The sequence below is a fragment of the Lepidochelys olivacea genome, assembly GCF_965140295.1.
Source record: "Lepidochelys olivacea isolate rLepOli2 genome assembly, chromosome: 22".
Lineage (NCBI taxonomy): Eukaryota > Metazoa > Chordata > Testudines > Cheloniidae > Lepidochelys > Lepidochelys olivacea.
In genome coordinates this window covers 17888018-17906793 of record NC_140432.1, presented here as the reverse complement: position 1 = coordinate 17906793, position 18776 = coordinate 17888018, and the positions used below count along the sequence as shown (strand labels likewise).

The following is an 18776-nucleotide window of genomic DNA, read 5'->3' as shown; positions in this document are numbered from 1 at the left end:
ACTGCTAGCCCATGCATCCATTGCCACTGCCCATGCAATCACAGCAGCATGACTATGATGCTAGCTCAGATGAGCATGAGCGCAAATATTATGGCCATAGCTTGTAGTGTAGACATAGTCTTAGTCATCAGTTCAGTTATAAGCAAACTGGAGTCGTTACCATAGCACTTGGGACTAATTACAGTCCCTGCCTTGTCCTGGGTAGGCAGAACAGCAACCTGGATCCAATTCCTTTGTCTTCCCTTAAATATAAGGTCCACAGAATGCCAAGTGACGGGAGCCCTAGTGAGGAACGTAGCAAGAATATTTAGCACTGACTTAACATTGCATCTTCCTAATGATCCAAATTAAAAGGGACTCACTTACTGGTAGAGGGACCTATTTGTTCTTCCTCTTCTTCCTACCAACTCAGTGTGCTGTCGATTTGCCAGTGGGATTTCTTGCTATTGGACAGAGCCAGTGCTGCTGAAGAAGTTGATTAAACTCCGATGATCTCAGGAGGCATTCTCTGAAGCACAAATGAGACTTTGGGGCTACCTATTGATCCTAATAGCTTTAGCTCTTATTTCCCATTGGATATGCATTAACCCTCCCAATGGATTTCAACCCAGTGCCTGCAGAGTCCTGAGTTAACACAGCATCACCTCTCCTATTTAAATAGCAGCTCAGCTCAGCTCTAAGGCAGTGAACAAATAGGAGAGAGGAAGACATGTTCTGTAAGGGGGTGGTTTTCCCTTTTAAGGTTCTTGGGAGAAAATTGTAAAACAAGTCCTAAGAGCTTTGCAACTTTCTGGAGAGGGCATTCCACTCCTCTGCGGTGTGCTTTCTGGAGAGGGCATTCCACTCCTCTGCGGTGTGCTTTCTGGCCAGTGTAGGAGTTGCACTGATGGACTCAAAATGGAGTACTGTAGCCATAGCCTAAATGGACACTCATGCAAGATTTCAGCCGGCCTCCAGCAGAGTTCAGGAAGGGTTACCCCCATCCAAAATGTAGTCTGGGAGGGCTTTTTTTTTATCTCCTTCCTCTGAAACATCAAGGGTGGCTTTGGCTGGAGATGGGACATTGGATGGGGAAGGCCAAGATTCTGAGGTAGAACTGATCATTCTGTCTCTCAGCGGCTTGACTGGCTAGTTCTTGCTCACATGTTCAGGGTCTAATTTATCACCACAGGTGGGGCTGGGAAGGAATTTCCCCTTCCCCACCCCCGGTGAGATTGACAGTGACCTTGGGTGGGTTTCACCTCCCTCTGCAGCATGTGGGTGCAGGTCACATGTCAGGATTATCTGGGTATATCTCACTTCATCATTCATCACCAGCATCACTGGTGCTCCTCAGTCCCTCTTGTTTTCTTCCTGTGGCACAGAACAGTCTAGTCTTCTCTGGGCTGTGATATTTTGGTCTAAATTTGTTTGTAGGGTTTAGTCTATGGGCTCAGGGTGGTGCTGCTGGCCTACGATATACAAGAGGGCAGATTCAATGATCAGGTACTATCTTCTGGCCTTAAACGCTATGATTCTCCGAGGAAACAGAGGGGGATGCAGGTTAGGTTGAAAAAAAAATGAAGGTGGTCATCAACAGAGTAGGTGAAAAGCTCTGCTTGCTTTCGCACAGGTTGCTGGGATTGAGCAGGGTTTCCCCGAGAACTAGCATACCGCCTCTGTGAATGCCCAGTACCTTGTACTTCATGGAATCAATTCCGCTGGCCCTGAGTCAAGGAATGGGGAAGCTGCACAGGAAAGTTTGCCAGAACACGTTCATTCCTTTGCCTTATTAATTAAAACCACAGCCTCAAAGTTCAGATCCTGAGTCAAACTTTTCAGTTTGGAGAGAATAATCTGGGGACCGAGGTATTGGGTTCAGACCTATCAATGCTATCAGTATTTGAGTAACTCAGCAGAGGGACTTCCACCCCCATATGACTCGTGTTCCAAGCTGTAGCAGGTACAGAGTTCCCATCCGCTTTGTGTGATGCAAAAGGCAAGGCTGGAAAATTGGCTTCAGGGTTTACTGCCAGGTGGTCCTTATGCAATGTGAGTGTGTTATGCTCCCCTTGGTGTGAATGGAAAATTCAGCAGTTTGCACTCTCTTTGCACAGGAGTAACTGACAATCCAAAATGCACGGCAGTGGTGAATCAGACTCAAATTCTTTCCTATATTCAGATATTCTACAGTTTATTCTGATATTCTGACCACATCTACTGTCAGTCCAAAGACACCCAATGCATTTTCCATCTGCCTTACAGGGTACCATATTATTTGCAGGTGGATATGCAGGGCTCTTCAGTGACTCCTTCCTGAAGCTCGGAGTCCTTTCCCATAAAGCCAGGAATGCTGAGAAACAGACATGTGGATTCTGAGAAGTGCAGCCCTTGGTAGGGGAGGTCAGGGTGGAAAGAGGTTGCTGGCAGCTTTGCTGAATTTGGATAGTTTTCAAAAAAGTGCTCATTCCTAATTCTCTCCAGCTGATAGAATCAGTGCTGATGTCTCTGGACAGATCTAGGGTTTGCATTCTAATAGGTCAGGTTGCTGCAGGGAGCTTCAATGCATGGGCGTCTGGAAACTTGATCTTGAGTTGTTATTCTTATGGCAATAAAGGATAGGTGAAAAGATATGCGTGGAAGGATAGTTCCCTACCTCAAAGAGGTGTTGCGCAGATAAAATCTGCTGAAAACTGGGAGGCCCTCAGATACTACAGTGATTAAGGCCACATGAAGACCTAGAATGATAACAAGAGTTGTACAAAAAATATTCTCAGCCTTGGCAAAAAAGTGGGGGAAATGGCATTTTTATGAAGTGAAGGAATAAAATGCTTTTCATTGCACCCTGAGTTATCTACAGAGAGCAGGGGTCAAGTGGGAACATGTTTCTTTCTCAGGAGGCTGCTGATCAGCACTCTGCTTTGTGTGGTGGGAGTCGGGACCATGCAGCCCAGAGAGTCTTGATCATCTAAACATAGGAGATAAAACTCAGACTTGAGGTTAACTGGATGGTGCAAATTTGTTCTGAACTGTGTAGTGAATTGAAGCACATTAAGAAGACTAACCTACATTTTCATCAAGAAGATAAAAGTGTACAGGAGCCATAACATCATTTCCTGGTGACTATATGGTGACATGCTAAGAAGAAGAGAGACAGTCTCAGGTTCTTGCATTCAATTAGAGCCGATTGTAAGTTTTTCACTGAAACTTTTTTTTTGGATGGAAAATGCTATTTTTGTCTGAACTGAAATGCTTTTAAAAAGTGTCCATTTTGATAAAATTTCATTAAGAAAACAAAACCAAATTGTTTCAATGATGTCCAAACATCCCATTTTGACATTTTTGGAAAAGAATGTTTTATTTTATTTCTTTTTTAAATGACTTTTTGAAATGAAATTCACTGTGTTTTATACTTTTAAAACTATTTAAAAGTTTTAAAAGAGTGAAATTGGAATGAAATTATATTATTTTATCAAAATGAAATATTTCAATTTATCTGAAACTATTTTTTAAGTTTTTTTTTTCCATGGGAAACTTTTTAAAAAAATATTTTTGTTCCATTTTGGAATGGAAAAATTTTGAAGTTGCTGAAATTCAAATGGAAAATGCAGTCCTGCATCTCTTGACATTCAATACAAGCAACTGTTCACTTTCTGCAGAGCTTGCAGATCCTTTAGAGGATTCAGCTGCAGTGTGCCCTGTATTTCATTACAGATCAGTTTAATAATAACTGTCTCTGTTGGGAAAATTTCAAGATTGTATTTCCCCCCCCCATCCCCTATTTGTATTGATCCCCTGCAATGAGACAGTCTCACTCCGTGCTGTACATCATGTTTACTTAGACCTAACAAGAAAATTTGAAAGAACAAGACCATGCATCTACTAAGCTCCATAGTGTCCACAAACAAATAAATACATGAACAAATAAAGATTTGAGAAGTGAGTGGTTGTTGGCATGAATTTGAGCACTGAGTGGCTATGAATTTGTATCACTTGCTGCTGTTCATTTGCAGCTGGTTGTTTAAGAGAGAAAAAGATAAAATGGACGGGGGGGGGGGGGGGAGGCCAGACAAGAGAAGCCATAATTCACCTGTGAATGTAACAGCACAGAGCAAAACAAATTCACTGAGGGTCAAGCAGCCACATTATTAATTATCACCCTAGTTAATTAACGTTTGTACGGCACTTTGAAATGTAAAGCATTGTGTATATGCTAAGCCTCATTAACATGACCACTGGCAGGCTGTGATTGTAGTTAATGCCCCTGGGACTAGTTTGTGCTGTTCTAAACCAGGTCCACAATAATCCACTTCAAATGGAAGCTCATTCTGTGAGAGCCCATCATTTCTGGCTTGGTTTATGAGTTTCTCACCCATCCTTTTCAATTGGAAGAACCAAGCAGAGCTGACATAAGATGGGGTATAAATCCTTTTCCTTCCATGAGCTCATGGACACATGGCTCCTGCTGGGAACCTCTGTTTCATAAATCTAGAGAGTAGACTGAAATCAGGACTGCACGTATGACTTTAGCTGTGATTTGTTGTTGACACAATGGCCCCTCTGCATCCCTCCAGCCATGTGACTTACCCCGATGCATTGGGATCTTCCAGTGCTTTTCCTGTATGCCACAGTGACTGAATGTTTCTCTGATATTTGAACGGGGACATGTGCCTTCACCACAGATGCTGGGAATCCCCAGAGGCGCTTGTGTCCAACAGATAAAAGGGGCTGATGGCTTATGGTTTAAAGCTTCCAAAAGAAGCAGATCTCAATATCCTTTACACCACTGCAGCTAGAACAGGGCTTTCTCAAATGTGACTCATAAACCCATCCCATGTCAGAGAGTCTGGGGAGACATTAGGCAAACTCCTGGAGCTCAGGCTGTAGGGCTCAGAGAAAGGATCTGAGACCCAAAACCAAGGACAAAAGAATTACCATGGTCACCAGAGCAGATAGGACCATCTCTGCAGTAGGTGTGGCTTTCAACACTCGGAGGCTAATATTTTCAGTACCAACAAGGGGATCCAGATGCCTAATTCCTATTAAAAAATAATGCAATATCTCAGCCTTGGCTAGGAGATGTACCAGCATGTGTGGGATGGAGGGTAACTGGATTCAGGATGCAAGAGCAGAGATTCCTCTTCATACTGTCTTCATTCAGTGAAAATAACCATTTAAGGTCAGCTGCTGTCCTATAGGACCATTGCAGCCAGAGAATCTTAAAACAGCCTTAAAGTGGTCCAGGATGTGGAGAACAGAGAGATGACCTAGAGTGACATTCCTGGTTCCAGCTGCACAAAGTATAAGCCCAGGGTAGCTGAAGATCTGACTGGAGATGATTATTTTCATGGAGTAAAATCAAAGACTCGTTGGAGAGGACTCTCTCCTCTTTGCAGCCCTCTGGCATTCTCCAAAAAGTTACAATCTTTCAACTTTCATCCTGACTTGGGACAAGAACAAATGTCGAAATGCTGGAAGTTACATTTTTCAATCAGCTCTAATAGAAGCATATATTCCAGCCCCCCCCCCCCCCCCGACTTTTGAAGTTCTCCCATCCGTACATAGCCACACACTTCACTGTGTTGGAGGACAAATGCTGCACTAATCTCACAGCATCCTCAGTGAACTCAAATTAGTTTAGTTTTTTTGCAAGCAGCTGATTGCATCTCTGGGTTCTACCCGGCTGGCAAATCTTTGCCTTCGGGCAAATTCTAATCAAACCAACTTATTTATATGACTGTGCCCTTTAAATGCTGTTTTTTAAAATAAGTGTTCATCTATCATTCAGCCTTTAATGCAGCCTCCATCTCTCCCTCCTTCACTTCATATTGCCTAGGGTCATGGGTTAGAAAGCAGAAATCACTCTGAAGAATAGATATTTTATTCATTCCAGTTCCAAATGCAGTAAGACATTTATTTATATTCGAGGGAAATATGCTTTTCTATTTGCACACTGGATACAATAGTTCCACTACTCACCATTAAACTTAATTGCAAAATTTGGTTTTAGTAACAAGAGAAAAGATGAGAACAGAGCTACTAGTAACTGGAAATATTATAATTAGTCCTCTATCTTTGTTATGTAACATAATGTGTGTCAAAGATCTTTTGTTCTGAATTTAATCCATCTTCATTCATAAGAATGTGTAATGTGTGAATTATTTCTTCTATTTTTATGTATGCAGAAACAATAGGCTTCCCTTATGCTATTTCCATTACTGTGCTTTATTGAGCACAAAAAAATCTTTTAAAAACATTCACATTTTGCTAGCTTAATTTATTAATTATTATACATTAGTAATGATACAAGTTTGTTGTAACATTTTAAGGCCCCAATTAAGTACTTGCATAAGAATGGCCATAGTGGGTCAGACCAATGGTCCGTCTAGCCCAGTATCCTGACTCTGACAGTGGCCAGTGCCAGACACTTCAGAGGGAATGACCAGAACAGGCAATCATTGAGTGATCCATCCCTGTAATCCACTCCCAGATTCTGGCAAACAGAGGCTAGGGACACTCAAAGCATGGAGTTACTTCCCTGACCATCTTGACTGATAGCCATTGGTGGACCCATCCTCCACGAATTTATCTAGGTTTTTTTAAAATCCTGTTATAGTTTTGGCCTTCACAGCAGAACTGAGTCAACTCATGGGCCACCAACAGAAGAAGTAGTGTTTTCTTTGGTCCTAGGTTTGTATTGGTCATGTGGGTTGCCTAATGGGGATGTAGGGCAATAGAATGGAATTCAGAAAGGTAAAATCAGGCTCAATCTCGGGGAAATTACAAAAGAGGAGACCCTACTGGCTCACAGCTCGGTCTCCTGGTCAAACGCCATCACTTGGGACTTTTCAAGCTAGGTAGGACAAAGCACTGGAAGATATAAACAGCAAAAAAGCCTGCACTGGCTCAGTGGAGTGTTAACAGGATGTGGCCTGAATCCCTCTCCAACTTCTGTGGCCCAAATTCTGCTCTCATTTAAACCAACACAACTCCAGAGTAACTTCACTGAAGCCAACAAAATTACTCTCTACACTAAGAGCAGAATTGGCCCTTAGACTCTCTTATCCTGGCTGCTTGAATGAATGCCTTTATCCAATTTTCTCTCTCTTCTCCAAGGTGGTCGGTGAGTGGAGATTTAGCCGGATCCACTGTGACATCTTTGTCACCCTGGATGTTATGATGTGTACTGCCAGCATCCTCAACCTCTGTGCCATCAGCATTGACAGGTGAGATCGCTCTGGGGCCAGGAGCAGGACGGTCCTGTCCTGCTCAGTGTGGCTGGTAGGAAGGTGAATTGCACAAAATCACTTCTTAGTTTATGTGCGTCTGCTCATGTTTCAAAATGATGGAGCAGACACAATAATCCGGAGAAGGTGCATTAGGCTACACCACTGCAGTCTTCTCTTCAGAGGAAGGTCATTGAAAACCAGATCAAATGGGCTCCACCCTCAAACCTTCCAAAGCAAGGGACTGCAGAGACAAGAGAGTGGATTCCTCCCAGCTTAGACATCTCAGTTCCTGGAGATCTTCTATAGCTGAACCCACCCCTGTGATCTCTCTGGAGCAATTCTCCAGATTTACTAACTGTCCATTGGCAGATGGTCTCTCAGCACTGGCAGTGAAATAACATGCCGGGTCTTTGTCTCCATGCTGCATGCAGGTACACCGCCGTAGCAATGCCAATGCTTTATAACACACGCTACAGCTCCAGGCGCAGAGTCACTGTCATGATCTCCGTGGTCTGGGTCCTGTCGTTTGCCATCTCCTGCCCACTTCTATTTGGTCTCAGCAACACAGGTGAGCATAATGCCGTCTGCGGCTGGCTACTGTGTGTGTTTCGTGCTCTCTTCTGCCTCACTGGGTCCAGAGAAATTTGTATTATGAGGAGGGAATTAACATGGCTGAATAATGAATACTAAGAGTTAAGATTTTGGTGCATGCACCCCTCTGCCAATCAAACAGCCCTGAATCTGTTGCAACTCTTGCGCTGCCAGACCTATATCCCCCCAATAAATCAGGGTTGATGTTTGTCCTCAGGCTTCTGTAGAAGAAACTTGCACAGCACTAGCCAGCATCAGCACCCAAAAAGAAGAAGTAACCTTATGTCTTAAAATCTGCCGCTGTGATGGGCACCTTACAAATAACCAGACAGCTCCATTGGACAGCAGCATAAGATAAAGGTTGCTGACTAGGAGTGTATTTTAGGGAAACTGGATGGTCTATGGTATGGGAATGATGGAGCCTTTCACGTACAGGTCACTGCTTGGTGTTTGGCTCAGGTTGGTAGCAAATGATCCCTCGTCAGGTGTAGACTCACCTCTTAGTGATCTACTTGAAAGGCGTTGGGCTCAGGCCCGTTCCTGTAGGACAAGTGTCCATATCAGAACCCCTCCCCCTCCACTAATAGCTATTGGGCAGTCTTAAAAGAGAGCCCAAGGACTGAAAAGTCTATAGAGACTGCATTCCCCTCTCAATTCCTACAGCTGGAGATGTGGCTCCTTGGTGGGAAGCAGTCTGGGAAGTTTGCACCGCTGCAATTGTGTGGCTAGCTAGAGAATTTCAGTCTCCAGCTCTCAATCCAGCACCTGACACCTGCACTAACTGTGTGAGAAATAAACCTGTTTTCCCTTGGTTTAGGGCTTGGCCTGTGATTTTCAAAGGAGCCTAGGGTGCTGAGACACCCAGCTCCCATGGACTTGCAGGCGGAGTTGGGTATATGACTCATTGTGACAATCCCGCTCTTGGTTTGGAAATTATTTCTGGAGGAAGATGGGAGAGCAGCTGTTCCCATCCCCTGGTGGGGGTGTTCTCATGGCTCCTGTGGTGGGTGAGAGAGAGAGAGAGAAATGCTGGTTCTAGCTCCTAACAGGTGGGACGATGCTCCTGCAATCTCTTGTGTCTTCCAGACAAGAATGAGTGTATCATTGCCAATCCTGCCTTTGTTGTGTATTCCTCCATCGTCTCCTTCTACGTTCCCTTCGTTGTCACCCTGCTGGTATACGTACAGATTTACGTAGTGCTCCGTAAACGCAGGAAGCGCGTCAACACCAAGCGCAACACCCACGGCCTGGACTCTGACACGCAGGCACCGCTGAAGGTAACCAGACCCCAACCCCCTCTCCCAAGCGCCATCTTCTTTCCTTCCTGATCTCATACTTTTTCTAATGCGTCCCCCGTTCCTTCCCCATTTACGCTGCTTGGTCTGAATGAAACAGTGGATTGTGAGGATGGATATCGTGTCTTATGCCTTTTGGGAGTCCTTGATGGACACAGGGGAAGCTTCCCAGATCTTTCCTGACTTCCAAGGATGTTTCATCAACAACTCTGTGGTTGGCTCTGCTTCACCCAAGCGACCCATGTTTGCTTCAGCTCTGCAGAGTCTGAGTTGGGTTTAAGATATCCAGCAAGGGCTTGAAGCGAGGGTACTTTTATTCTTTCACTCTGAGTAGATCCCTCTATTCCATGACCGGATGGTGGACACAATCTCTCACCATCCTGTTGGAATTTATTCCTTCAAACTGTAGCTTGGGGAGCTAGCTCACAGATATTTTATTTAGCAGCAACACAAGAAATCTAGAGGCCTGCATCCTGTAAGAGAAATTGAAATATCTTTAAGCTTGCTCTGTGGGATAGAATACCAAAGGTTGGGCCTTTCAAAGCAGCCCAGGGAATTTAGTCTTAAAATTAATAGACGACACAAGATTAGGTTAGAAGCAGGTTAGATGAGCTCCTGTCAGGGATGGTCTAGATAATACTTAGTCCTGCCATGAGTGCAGGGGACTGGACTAGATGACCTCTCAAGGTCCCTTCCAGTCCTATGATCCTATAATTAAAACCCCTATGCAGTTTTCGAAACTTCAATCAAGGACTTCAACAACCTCCCACTTCCTTCTTTCCTGGCCACCATTTACTTTTAGGGCTGAGCTAGCTGACTGTTTCCTTTCTCTCCAAATTTGGCCGTGGTGGTAGCTGGTGTCTGCCCATGTTACGGTACTGAGCAATAGATGGTTGTGCAAATAATTTGCCACTACAGTAGTGTCCACAGAGAGGGTTATTGCCCTCTTGCAGGGCCGTCCACTAGTTAGCAACTTCAACATGGCTCACAAACAAGGAAACCTTTGGGATGTGCTCTGGCACCACGGTGACGGCAGGCCCAGACAGATACATGTAAGAACACAGCTCTTGATATTTCACAGGCAGCGCACGCGTGTCTGGCCTGCAGAGCGCATGGCTTGCGTGGCACGCTCGCGACTGACAGCAGTGCCTTGAGGCACACATGTTAGCAGAGTCCAGCAAAGTGTGCGTGGGCCATGAGGACACTTGTCACAAATTCCCATTTTAGTAGCAAGTGAAAAATGATTAATATGGACTTGTAACCGGAGAGGAGCCATCTCCAAACTGTCTCTCGGCATTTCCCTCGAAAGCCAGGTTCTAGTCAAACAGAGCAATATGGAGACAGAGAGTGGGGCTGGATTGAGGAGCTACAAAGGTCCTTAAAGTGTCTTTCTTGTGGTGAGAAAAGAGCTGAGAGTCCCTGGGAACCACCATCATTCACTCCTCAGAGTAATTTTCCAGACTTCTTACCTTCCTACTCACAGCTATTTGTTTCTGCTCAGGGCCCTGTGTTTAAATTGCCACATCCCCTCCTAATTCCTATCTGCTTGTGTAACCTGTGTGCTGATGCTTCCCCCATAGGACAAATGCACTCACCCAGAAGATGTGAAGCTCTGCACTGTTATTGTCAAGTCCAACGGGAGTTTCCCAGTTCATAAGCGGAAAGTGGTAAGTGTCACAGAGGACTGTCGGCACTCTAGCACAAGCTCTTTCTCTGTTTGCCTTTGCATGGTGCAGAATGAATTTAGGGTGGGTTTTTTCCCCCTAGCCTAAGAAAGAAAAGTTCTGTGTTAACAAAGGGAATTCCTATGCAGCATCAAAACTTAAAGGGTGCTCTTCCCTTTCCCCAAAGAAAGCCAGCTATTTGAACTGCAGTATCGGCAACTCCAGAGTTAAAATATCAGGATTCAGTTCCTCCACCCTCCCCCAAACATCATGAGATTGTTAAAAATATCATGATTTTTAAGGCAATTATCAATTTGGATATCTTTTTATTTACCTTCTAGGTGTTTTTTATATTTTGAGACATAAATTCCTTTGGTTTGTTATGAAAACCTGAATAAAATAATTGAAAATGGACATTTCCCAGGAATATTTCTGTTTAGGAAAAAAAGCCATCTTCCATTTAAACGTCCTTCTGATAGAAAATCTTCAGCCAGCTCTGTATAAGTAGGGGTACAGCGAGCAGATCGAGGGACGTGATCGTCCCCCTCTATTCGACTGGTGAGGCCTCATCTGGAGTACTGTGTCCAGTTTTGGGCCCCACACTACAAGAAGGATGTGGAGAAACTGGAGAGAGTCCAGCGAAGGGCAACAAAAATTATTAGGGGTCTGGAACACATGACTTATGTGGAGAGGCTGAGGGAACTGGGATTGTTTAGTCTGTGGAAGAGAAGAATGAGGGGGGATTTGATAGCTACTTTCAACTACCTGAGAGGTGGTTCCAGAGAGGATGGTTCTAGACTATTCTCAGTGGTGGAAGAGGACAGGACAAGGAGTAATGGTCTCAAGTTGCAGTGGGGGAGGTTTAGGTTGGATATTAGGAAAAACTTTTTCACTAGGAGGGTGGTGAAACACTGGAATGCGTTGCCTAGGGAGGTGGTGGAATCTCCTTCCTTAGAAGTTTTTAAGGTCAGGCTTGACAAAGCCCTGGCTGGGATGATTTAATTGGGGATTGGTCCTGCTTTTGAGCAGGGGGTTGGACTAGATGACCTACTGAGGTCCCTTCCAACCCTGATATTCTATGATTCTATGATTCTGTGAGATCTGAGGCTGGTAGGTTCTCCCCTTTGATAACCCCTATAAGATAGCGGAATGACTCAGAAGAACCAAATAAGCATTGTCAGAGTCAGAAAGGCCAGTTCCTTTCAGAATAATGTACACATAAAAGCGATACAAATAAAGGGAACATAAGCAAAGAAATGAGCCAACAGAAACACTCCCCCAGTTTGGAGCTTCCCCCTTGTCCTATCACCCCAACCTTCCCAAAGGCATTCTCCCCTCTCTGCCTCCCACACAGCCAATTTATAGCCCTTCCCCTGACCATCTCTGCAAAAGGAGGAGATGGGGAATTGAGCTCAGGTTAATCTCTTCTTCATCAAGGCCCGAGTAGTACTCCTGCTCCCTTCACAGAAGACAGTATCACTCCTTTGCTCCAATTGCATATTTATCTATCTTTATGTTGGGGTTTTTTGATCCTTGTCCAGGAGGCAGTGAATCACATGGAGGAGATGGAGATGGTGTCCAGTACCAGCCCCCCTGAAAAAACCAAACACAAACCAGCCCTGCTGAGTAACCACCAATTGGTCATGCCAGCCACTTCCAACCAGTGCATCAATTCCACCCTGGATTTGCCCTTGGACAGCCCCACGAAAACGGAGAAGAATGGGCATGCCAAAGACAACCCAAAGACGGCCAAGGTCTTCGAGATCCAGTCCATGCCCAACGGCAAGACAAGGACTTCCCTCAAGATCCTGAGCAGGAGGAAACTCTCGCAGCAGAAGGAAAAGAAAGCCACCCAGATGCTAGCCATTGTGCTTGGTAAGAGCTCAATTTGGCCTCCTTTGTAGTCCATTGGATTCCCAGGACTGGTCTTTTAATGGGAATGTCCAGTGAGAACTATTTTGTTAGTCACATAGGCAGCGAGAAGTGCACCTGCTGGTGGAACATGTGGGGAAAGACGAGGAGGAGCATAGCGGGCAATGCACAGAGGGAAGAAGGAAGTGTCAAATAAGGGCAAATATGCAAGGTGAAAGGAGGGGTGTGAGGATACTTTAAAATGGTCTCTGGAGACAGAGTGTCGTGTGCTGAAGGTGAGGGCCTTATTGCAGTTTTCTCTGGATAAGTTAGGTGAAACACCTGTGCAACCAGGGAGCATGACAGCAGTAGGAAGGCCAGCCACGGTTCTCCCTCTCAGAGCAGCATAAGAGGACAACCTCATCTAACTCAGGGTATTGCCCAACTCTGAGGAATACTGGCTGCTGATTGGCAAAGGCTGGCAAGAGGCTCAGATGATTTATAATACATCCCAATTATGTTCCAAATGGCAGTGAAGTCAGAAACAGGACTGGCAGTTCTGAGGGCCAGATTCTCTGCTCGTGTAACTGCTTTGAAGTCAATCAACTTACAACAACTGAGAAAACATTTAGTGCTTAGATACTTAAGGGCCACGGATTTAGAAATAGGATAGCAAGACACAAGACCTACACCCCTGCAGGAAGCAACTTTCTTTTATCACCATAAGGGGCTTAATTGTTGGATCTCAGAGAGTATTGAGCACCTGTACAAATCTTCCAGGGTTAAAATGACAGCTCAGTGCAATCAAACCCGATTCTTTCCTTATTTCCCAGGTGTTTTCATCATATGCTGGCTCCCCTTTTTCATCACCCACATCCTGAACATGCATTGCAACTGCAACATTCCACCGGCGATGTACAGTGCCTTCACGTGGCTCGGGTATGTCAACAGCGCCGTCAACCCAATTATTTACACCACCTTCAACATTGAGTTCCGCAAGGCCTTCATGAAGATCCTCCATTGCTAAATAAAGCCTGAGAGCAAGATGATGCCATGCACACATCACATACACACACACACAGGTGAATAGGGAGTCATGAGGAGGCCCAGTGTTCTTATATAGGGCCATAGGCCCATGTGTTAAGACAGCGCCATGCCTACACACCCTTATAGCTGGGATGTAATGGGTGGCTTCAAGTGGGATGCTCTCTCTTATCCTTAAGGTGACCTTTGGACTCAGAGATCAACCCAAAGGGCAGTTTTAAGAGGTACTCTCACACTGTGTTTGAAGATACAGAAGCAAAAACTAAGACACTCATTTGATACCTGCCTGTGGCCAACTGACCTCCAGTGCATTAATTGTGGACATTAGCAGAGCTAGCGGAGGACAGTGATTGGTCCCTGTGCTGGTTGCTCACATGTTAACGTCATTGATACAATTCTCACCAAAGACACCGACATCTTTTCTGCTTTGCAATAGGAGCCAGAAAGCCAGAGCTCACAGGAACTCCATGCAATGGCTTTGCCATCACCTCCAGCTGACCAGTCCAGTATCAAACTGCTGAAGCCTTCAGACAAAGACTTAGAGAGGTGCCAACTGGGCTAAGAAGGTTCTGCCATCAGACACGATCTGATATCTACAGACATATGGGTCCTGGGGAAGTGTGTGCAGGAGGAGAAGGGAAACCTGTATCACATATGGTGTCATAACACAAATGTAAATATGAATAAATAGGAGGAATTGAACAGAAGCCCAAGCCAAAAAAACCATAAATAAAGAGAGAAACAAAGAAATGACACCTTGTCTTGCATGGTACGCGCGTGCTATGATTCAAAGGGTACTCATCGTCACCATTCAAAGCCATGTCCACCTGCCAGTATTTTCATCTCCAAGTTACAAGTTATTCTACAAAGTTAGCTGCAGTGTGATGGTGTCATTCATATAGTGGCACGAGGACAAGGTGAAAGAGAAGGCCCCTGGAGCCATGTCCATCCCTGGTGTAACTCCAGTGAAGTCATCAGAATTGGACCTCCAGGCTGAATTTGGCCCCTGTAGCATGGGTTTAACCAAACAGGGAGGGAAGCTACTCTTCATTGGCCATCCTGGCTTCCCCCTTCCCTTACGACTCTGCACTGACGCTTGTAGGGAGAGAAAGCAGAATTGTGTATTAGGTTCTAAGTCTCAGCCATCACTCTAAAGGCCAGTAACTTCACTATAAGCAAGATCTTAAGCCACTGACTCACACTGATGAGCTGTAGCTGCTTTCATGAACAATCCCATTGTCTTCAGAGGAACTACTCCTGAGAGTAACCGTTCACCACCGTAAGTTAAGGGCCTTTGTAATCTGACCGTGGTGGCTTTGGGAGGGAAATTGAAAGGTTCTGAAAGAGTCTCTAGCTAGACATGCTCCTGGGTTCAGTGTGGACTCTGGTCTGGAAAATGAGAGCTTTTCCCCCATTTGTTTCCAGCATCTCCCCCACCCCCTTGTCTCTGTGCTTCATGGTTTAACCACTTGAGAAGCCGTCACCAACACCATCTCACTAAGCCGACTCTGGGGCTGCCAAATCCACGCTGTAATTTTTGTACCCAGTTAACTATATATTTTGTAATATCACTGTAAAGAATATTCAGTAAAATTAATAAAATTCCATGGAAATGGGTCTGGCTGGAGTTTAATTCAGGATCAGGATAGTCTGGATTATTGCAATAGTCCACACACACATACAGACCCCGCAAATTAAAATCATCTGTCAATTTTAAAGCTATTAAATGCCCTGTAGAAAGAGATACTGGCTGGAACCTCACACACTTCTGGCTTCAGCAGAGGGGGAGCCTCCTGCAGGTGTGGAGAACAAATTGAATGTCGTTTCTGGTTTTATATAAAAAAAGAGAAAAGACGACCAAATCCACCATCTCTGGCATAATTCCATCAGCTTCAATGTGATTAATTTGTCCTGGGCCTCTTAACTACAGTTCAACACAACACCTTCTTATCTGACTCATTCATTCTTTATTTACGGGTAATTCTCAAATTTTGCAGGTCAAGACCATTTCTTGCTGTAGGCCCTTTGCAATGAATTCCCCTTGGTTCTAGGTCTATTTCCCCATGTTACCAATACACGCATTTTCCTGTGCAAGCAGAGGTCAGGGAGTTGTCATATATGTGCATCCAGTATTGTTAAATAAAGTGGGGGTAGAGGGAAAGGAAGGCGTGATCCCAGCATGGAAACCACTGCTATAGATGGTTACAGCATAGATTTCAAAGCTTATTTGAACATGATCTTTTGAGGTCTGTCAGCAGCTATAGATTTTAACAAAAAGGTGATCCCTCCAGCCATCCAAAGCTATTCTCAGCCCAGAGCAGGACACAGGAATAGGAAAAGGACCCATGCCCCTAGCAGCGATGGGTCTTGAAGATGGAATCAGACTAGAGGGCAGAGATGGAGCACTGGTTTATCCTGGCAACACTTTATTTACCTCCCACCAATCAGGTGTTACTTGATGCTGCCTGAGTAAAATGTTGCAACCAAACAGTCCCTGGCTTATTGCTCCTCAACACTGGTGTGACAATGCACAGTAATTAGGAGAGCTTTTATACAGTTACATTAACAGGATTATGTGCAAGAGAAAAAAAAGTGGTTCTTACAAAAGCACAGGAAGCCATGAAATCCTTTTCTGACCAAGAAATTGGAAATGCTACCTCAAGAGATCTCAGGAGCAGGGTACAGATAGAGAAGGAAATTATCTGTTCTTTTCTCCCCCAATCCTTCTATTTTCCACCAAATGAGTTAACCCAGTGGTGGGAATCAACCCAGTCTGAAGACTGAAACAATAAAAAAAATCAATGCATTTTGTGTAAAAAAGCCCACCGTTCGATTTTCCAACAATATTAGCAATTTCAAAGCAGGAAAGTGCCAAGCAAGCAAATAAAATATTGGCCGTGGAGACCAACAAAGCAGCAAGAAGTGTGTGAAAAGCTCCTCCATAATGTAAAAATACACCATCCTTACTAATCATCTCCCTGGGTGACATTCACCTCTGTGCAGAGGGACAGAGCAAGGCCTATGCCTCATGTAAGTCTTGAAAGGAAGTGGGACTTCAGTGTCAAAGCCTCTTTCCACATAGGGGTCAATTTTACCCCATGTGAGATATATCTCAAGGTGGACCTGACCCAGAGGCAGACTGACAAACTGGATTCTGAATCCAGATGAAAACTTTGTAGTGCAAGCTACCTGGAATATTAATATTAAAGGAGAGAAGCCCCCGCACCCACGTGAAGCAGAGGAGCTGTTGTAACAGGCCCCTCTCTGATCTTTGTACCTGTACATCTCCAAGGTGACAAGCTTCTCTTCCATGGGAAGGGGTGCAGGTCAGCAACAGACCAGCTCTCCATTCACTCCAGTGACCCTCAATTCTAATCTGCCCGTCTGGACTCCCTGCAACTCAGACGCCCTGCATTGATTTTCACACAAAATCCCCATATGTTGTGGGAGGCGGGAGGAAATTATAGCACTTTACAAACATGACAATCTTCACAACCATCAAACTATTATTGTCCCCATTTTACAGAGGATAAATTCAAATGCAGGGTAGGGAACATCTTTTTGTTTTGTGTTCGTACAGCATCCTGCACAAGAGGGCCTTAGTCCATGACTGAGGCCTCTAGATGCTACTGCAGTACAAATAAATAAGAATAAGAAAAGTGAAGTAGTTTTTCCAAACCTAAGGACAGAGTCAGCATCAGCAGCGGGATTAGAATTCGGGACTTCCTGGCGCCTATTGCTGGCCTCAGCCTTGTAGACAAGATGACCCTGTCCTTTATATCACGTCTAAAACATTTTGCTTTTCTGGGACCTGTGGAAATGTTTGTGTGTGCTGCTGGTGGTGAAGGCAATGAGATTTTTTTCCACATGACCCTAATGAGAAGACTTGATTTCTTCCTTACTGAGAGGCAGGGATTGTTAAAGGTGACTTCAAGCCAGAAGGAACTGTAATGGTCCTGGTTATGGTCATATTTATGGTTCCTTATTAATGAGCAAAGCTGAAGTCCTGTTTAATGAGAATCCTTGGTCCTGCCTTTCTCTCTCTTTGTTAACAGTTCACTGAAGATCAGTGTGGCTGTTTGCGATAGTTGAACATGTTATTATCTAGAAGCAGATAGATGTATCCTGCACAGTATTCTGTTGTCTCTCCACTGGTTTCCACTGCAATTATGATATTATCATTCTATTCCTCCTGATTAAAGAGCAAACTAATTACAATAGGTCCAACTGGATGATTTAATCTCATAGAAGTTTCTTCAGTGATTTAAAAAAAAAATCTCTGGGGAAAATATCCGGAGAAACTGTCTCTCTTCCTAAAGGTTCAGGAATATACATTTGTTACGACTCGTACCTAGACACTGGTAAATTTCACATAGTCGCGTTATAATTCCATACGACTGGTAAAAGCAAACTGCACATTGACTGGTGCACGAGCCCCATGTGATGACACGTTTGTGTTGTTCTCTTTAGCAGGAGGTGCCGCACTTCCTGGTATTTATTAAGTAGCAGCACAACTCATCATATTGTGGTAGCACCTAGGGACCCAAATCAGGCATCAGGGCCCCATTATACTAGCTTAATCAAACATCGAACAAAAATATGGTTCCTGCCCCTAAACTTTTACTGTCTAGTTCTCGTTCTTCTCAGACTCACTCCCCTTCTCAGACTACTCATCTTTTGTTTTTTCCCCCCTCCTCCATCTCACTTTGTCCAGAATTCTGTCTCTCTCCGCTTCTAGACTGAGTCTAGGTGCCTAGATACCACGGTGGTGAGGGAGGATGGATAGATGTGCTCAAGTTTCTCCAGGCCCCTTCTCCTGTACACACACCCACCCACCCACACAAAGACCTCTAGGGGACAAGCTCAGACTAAATAAAAGAGGAATAGCCTAAACAGAAAGGCAGCCAACATTTGTCTAAGTTCTCCCTGAAACAGCACTTGCTCTTCACAATGGACTTTTTATGTCTCTTTGTTGATTCTGTATATTAGAGTGCTCAGGATAGTAATCCACAGCCATTGGCTTAGTCACGACAACCTTTGCATGCACGAGCTGGGTAGAAAGCTGAAAAAAATTAAAATCCTTTACTTATAAAACAGAGTCAACCTGTTCCCAAAGGCTTATT

The 18776-nt window shown here is 44.5% G+C and overlaps 1 protein-coding gene across 4 annotated transcripts in view; it reads left to right on the top strand.

Moving 5' to 3' along the window:
• The window catches only part of DRD2 (dopamine receptor D2), a 67338-nt gene extending 52103 nt beyond the window's left edge, over positions 1–15235 (top strand). For 3 of the 4 annotated variants that reach the window (XM_084611812.1, XM_084611810.1, XM_084611813.1), the window contains exons 3-8: positions 7096–7205; positions 7640–7776; positions 8886–9076; positions 10675–10761; positions 12300–12633; positions 13443–15235. In XM_084611812.1, the coding sequence (XP_084467938.1) occupies positions 7096–7205; positions 7640–7776; positions 8886–9076; positions 10675–10761; positions 12300–12633; positions 13443–13636 (1053 nt within the window). In that variant the 3' untranslated portion in view covers positions 13637–15235. The remainder of the gene's footprint in view (positions 1–7095; positions 7206–7639; positions 7777–8885; positions 9077–10674; positions 10762–12299; positions 12634–13442) is intronic. The other variant, XM_084611811.1, reaches the window with a different exon arrangement.
• Positions 15236–18776: the final 3541 nt, after the last annotated feature.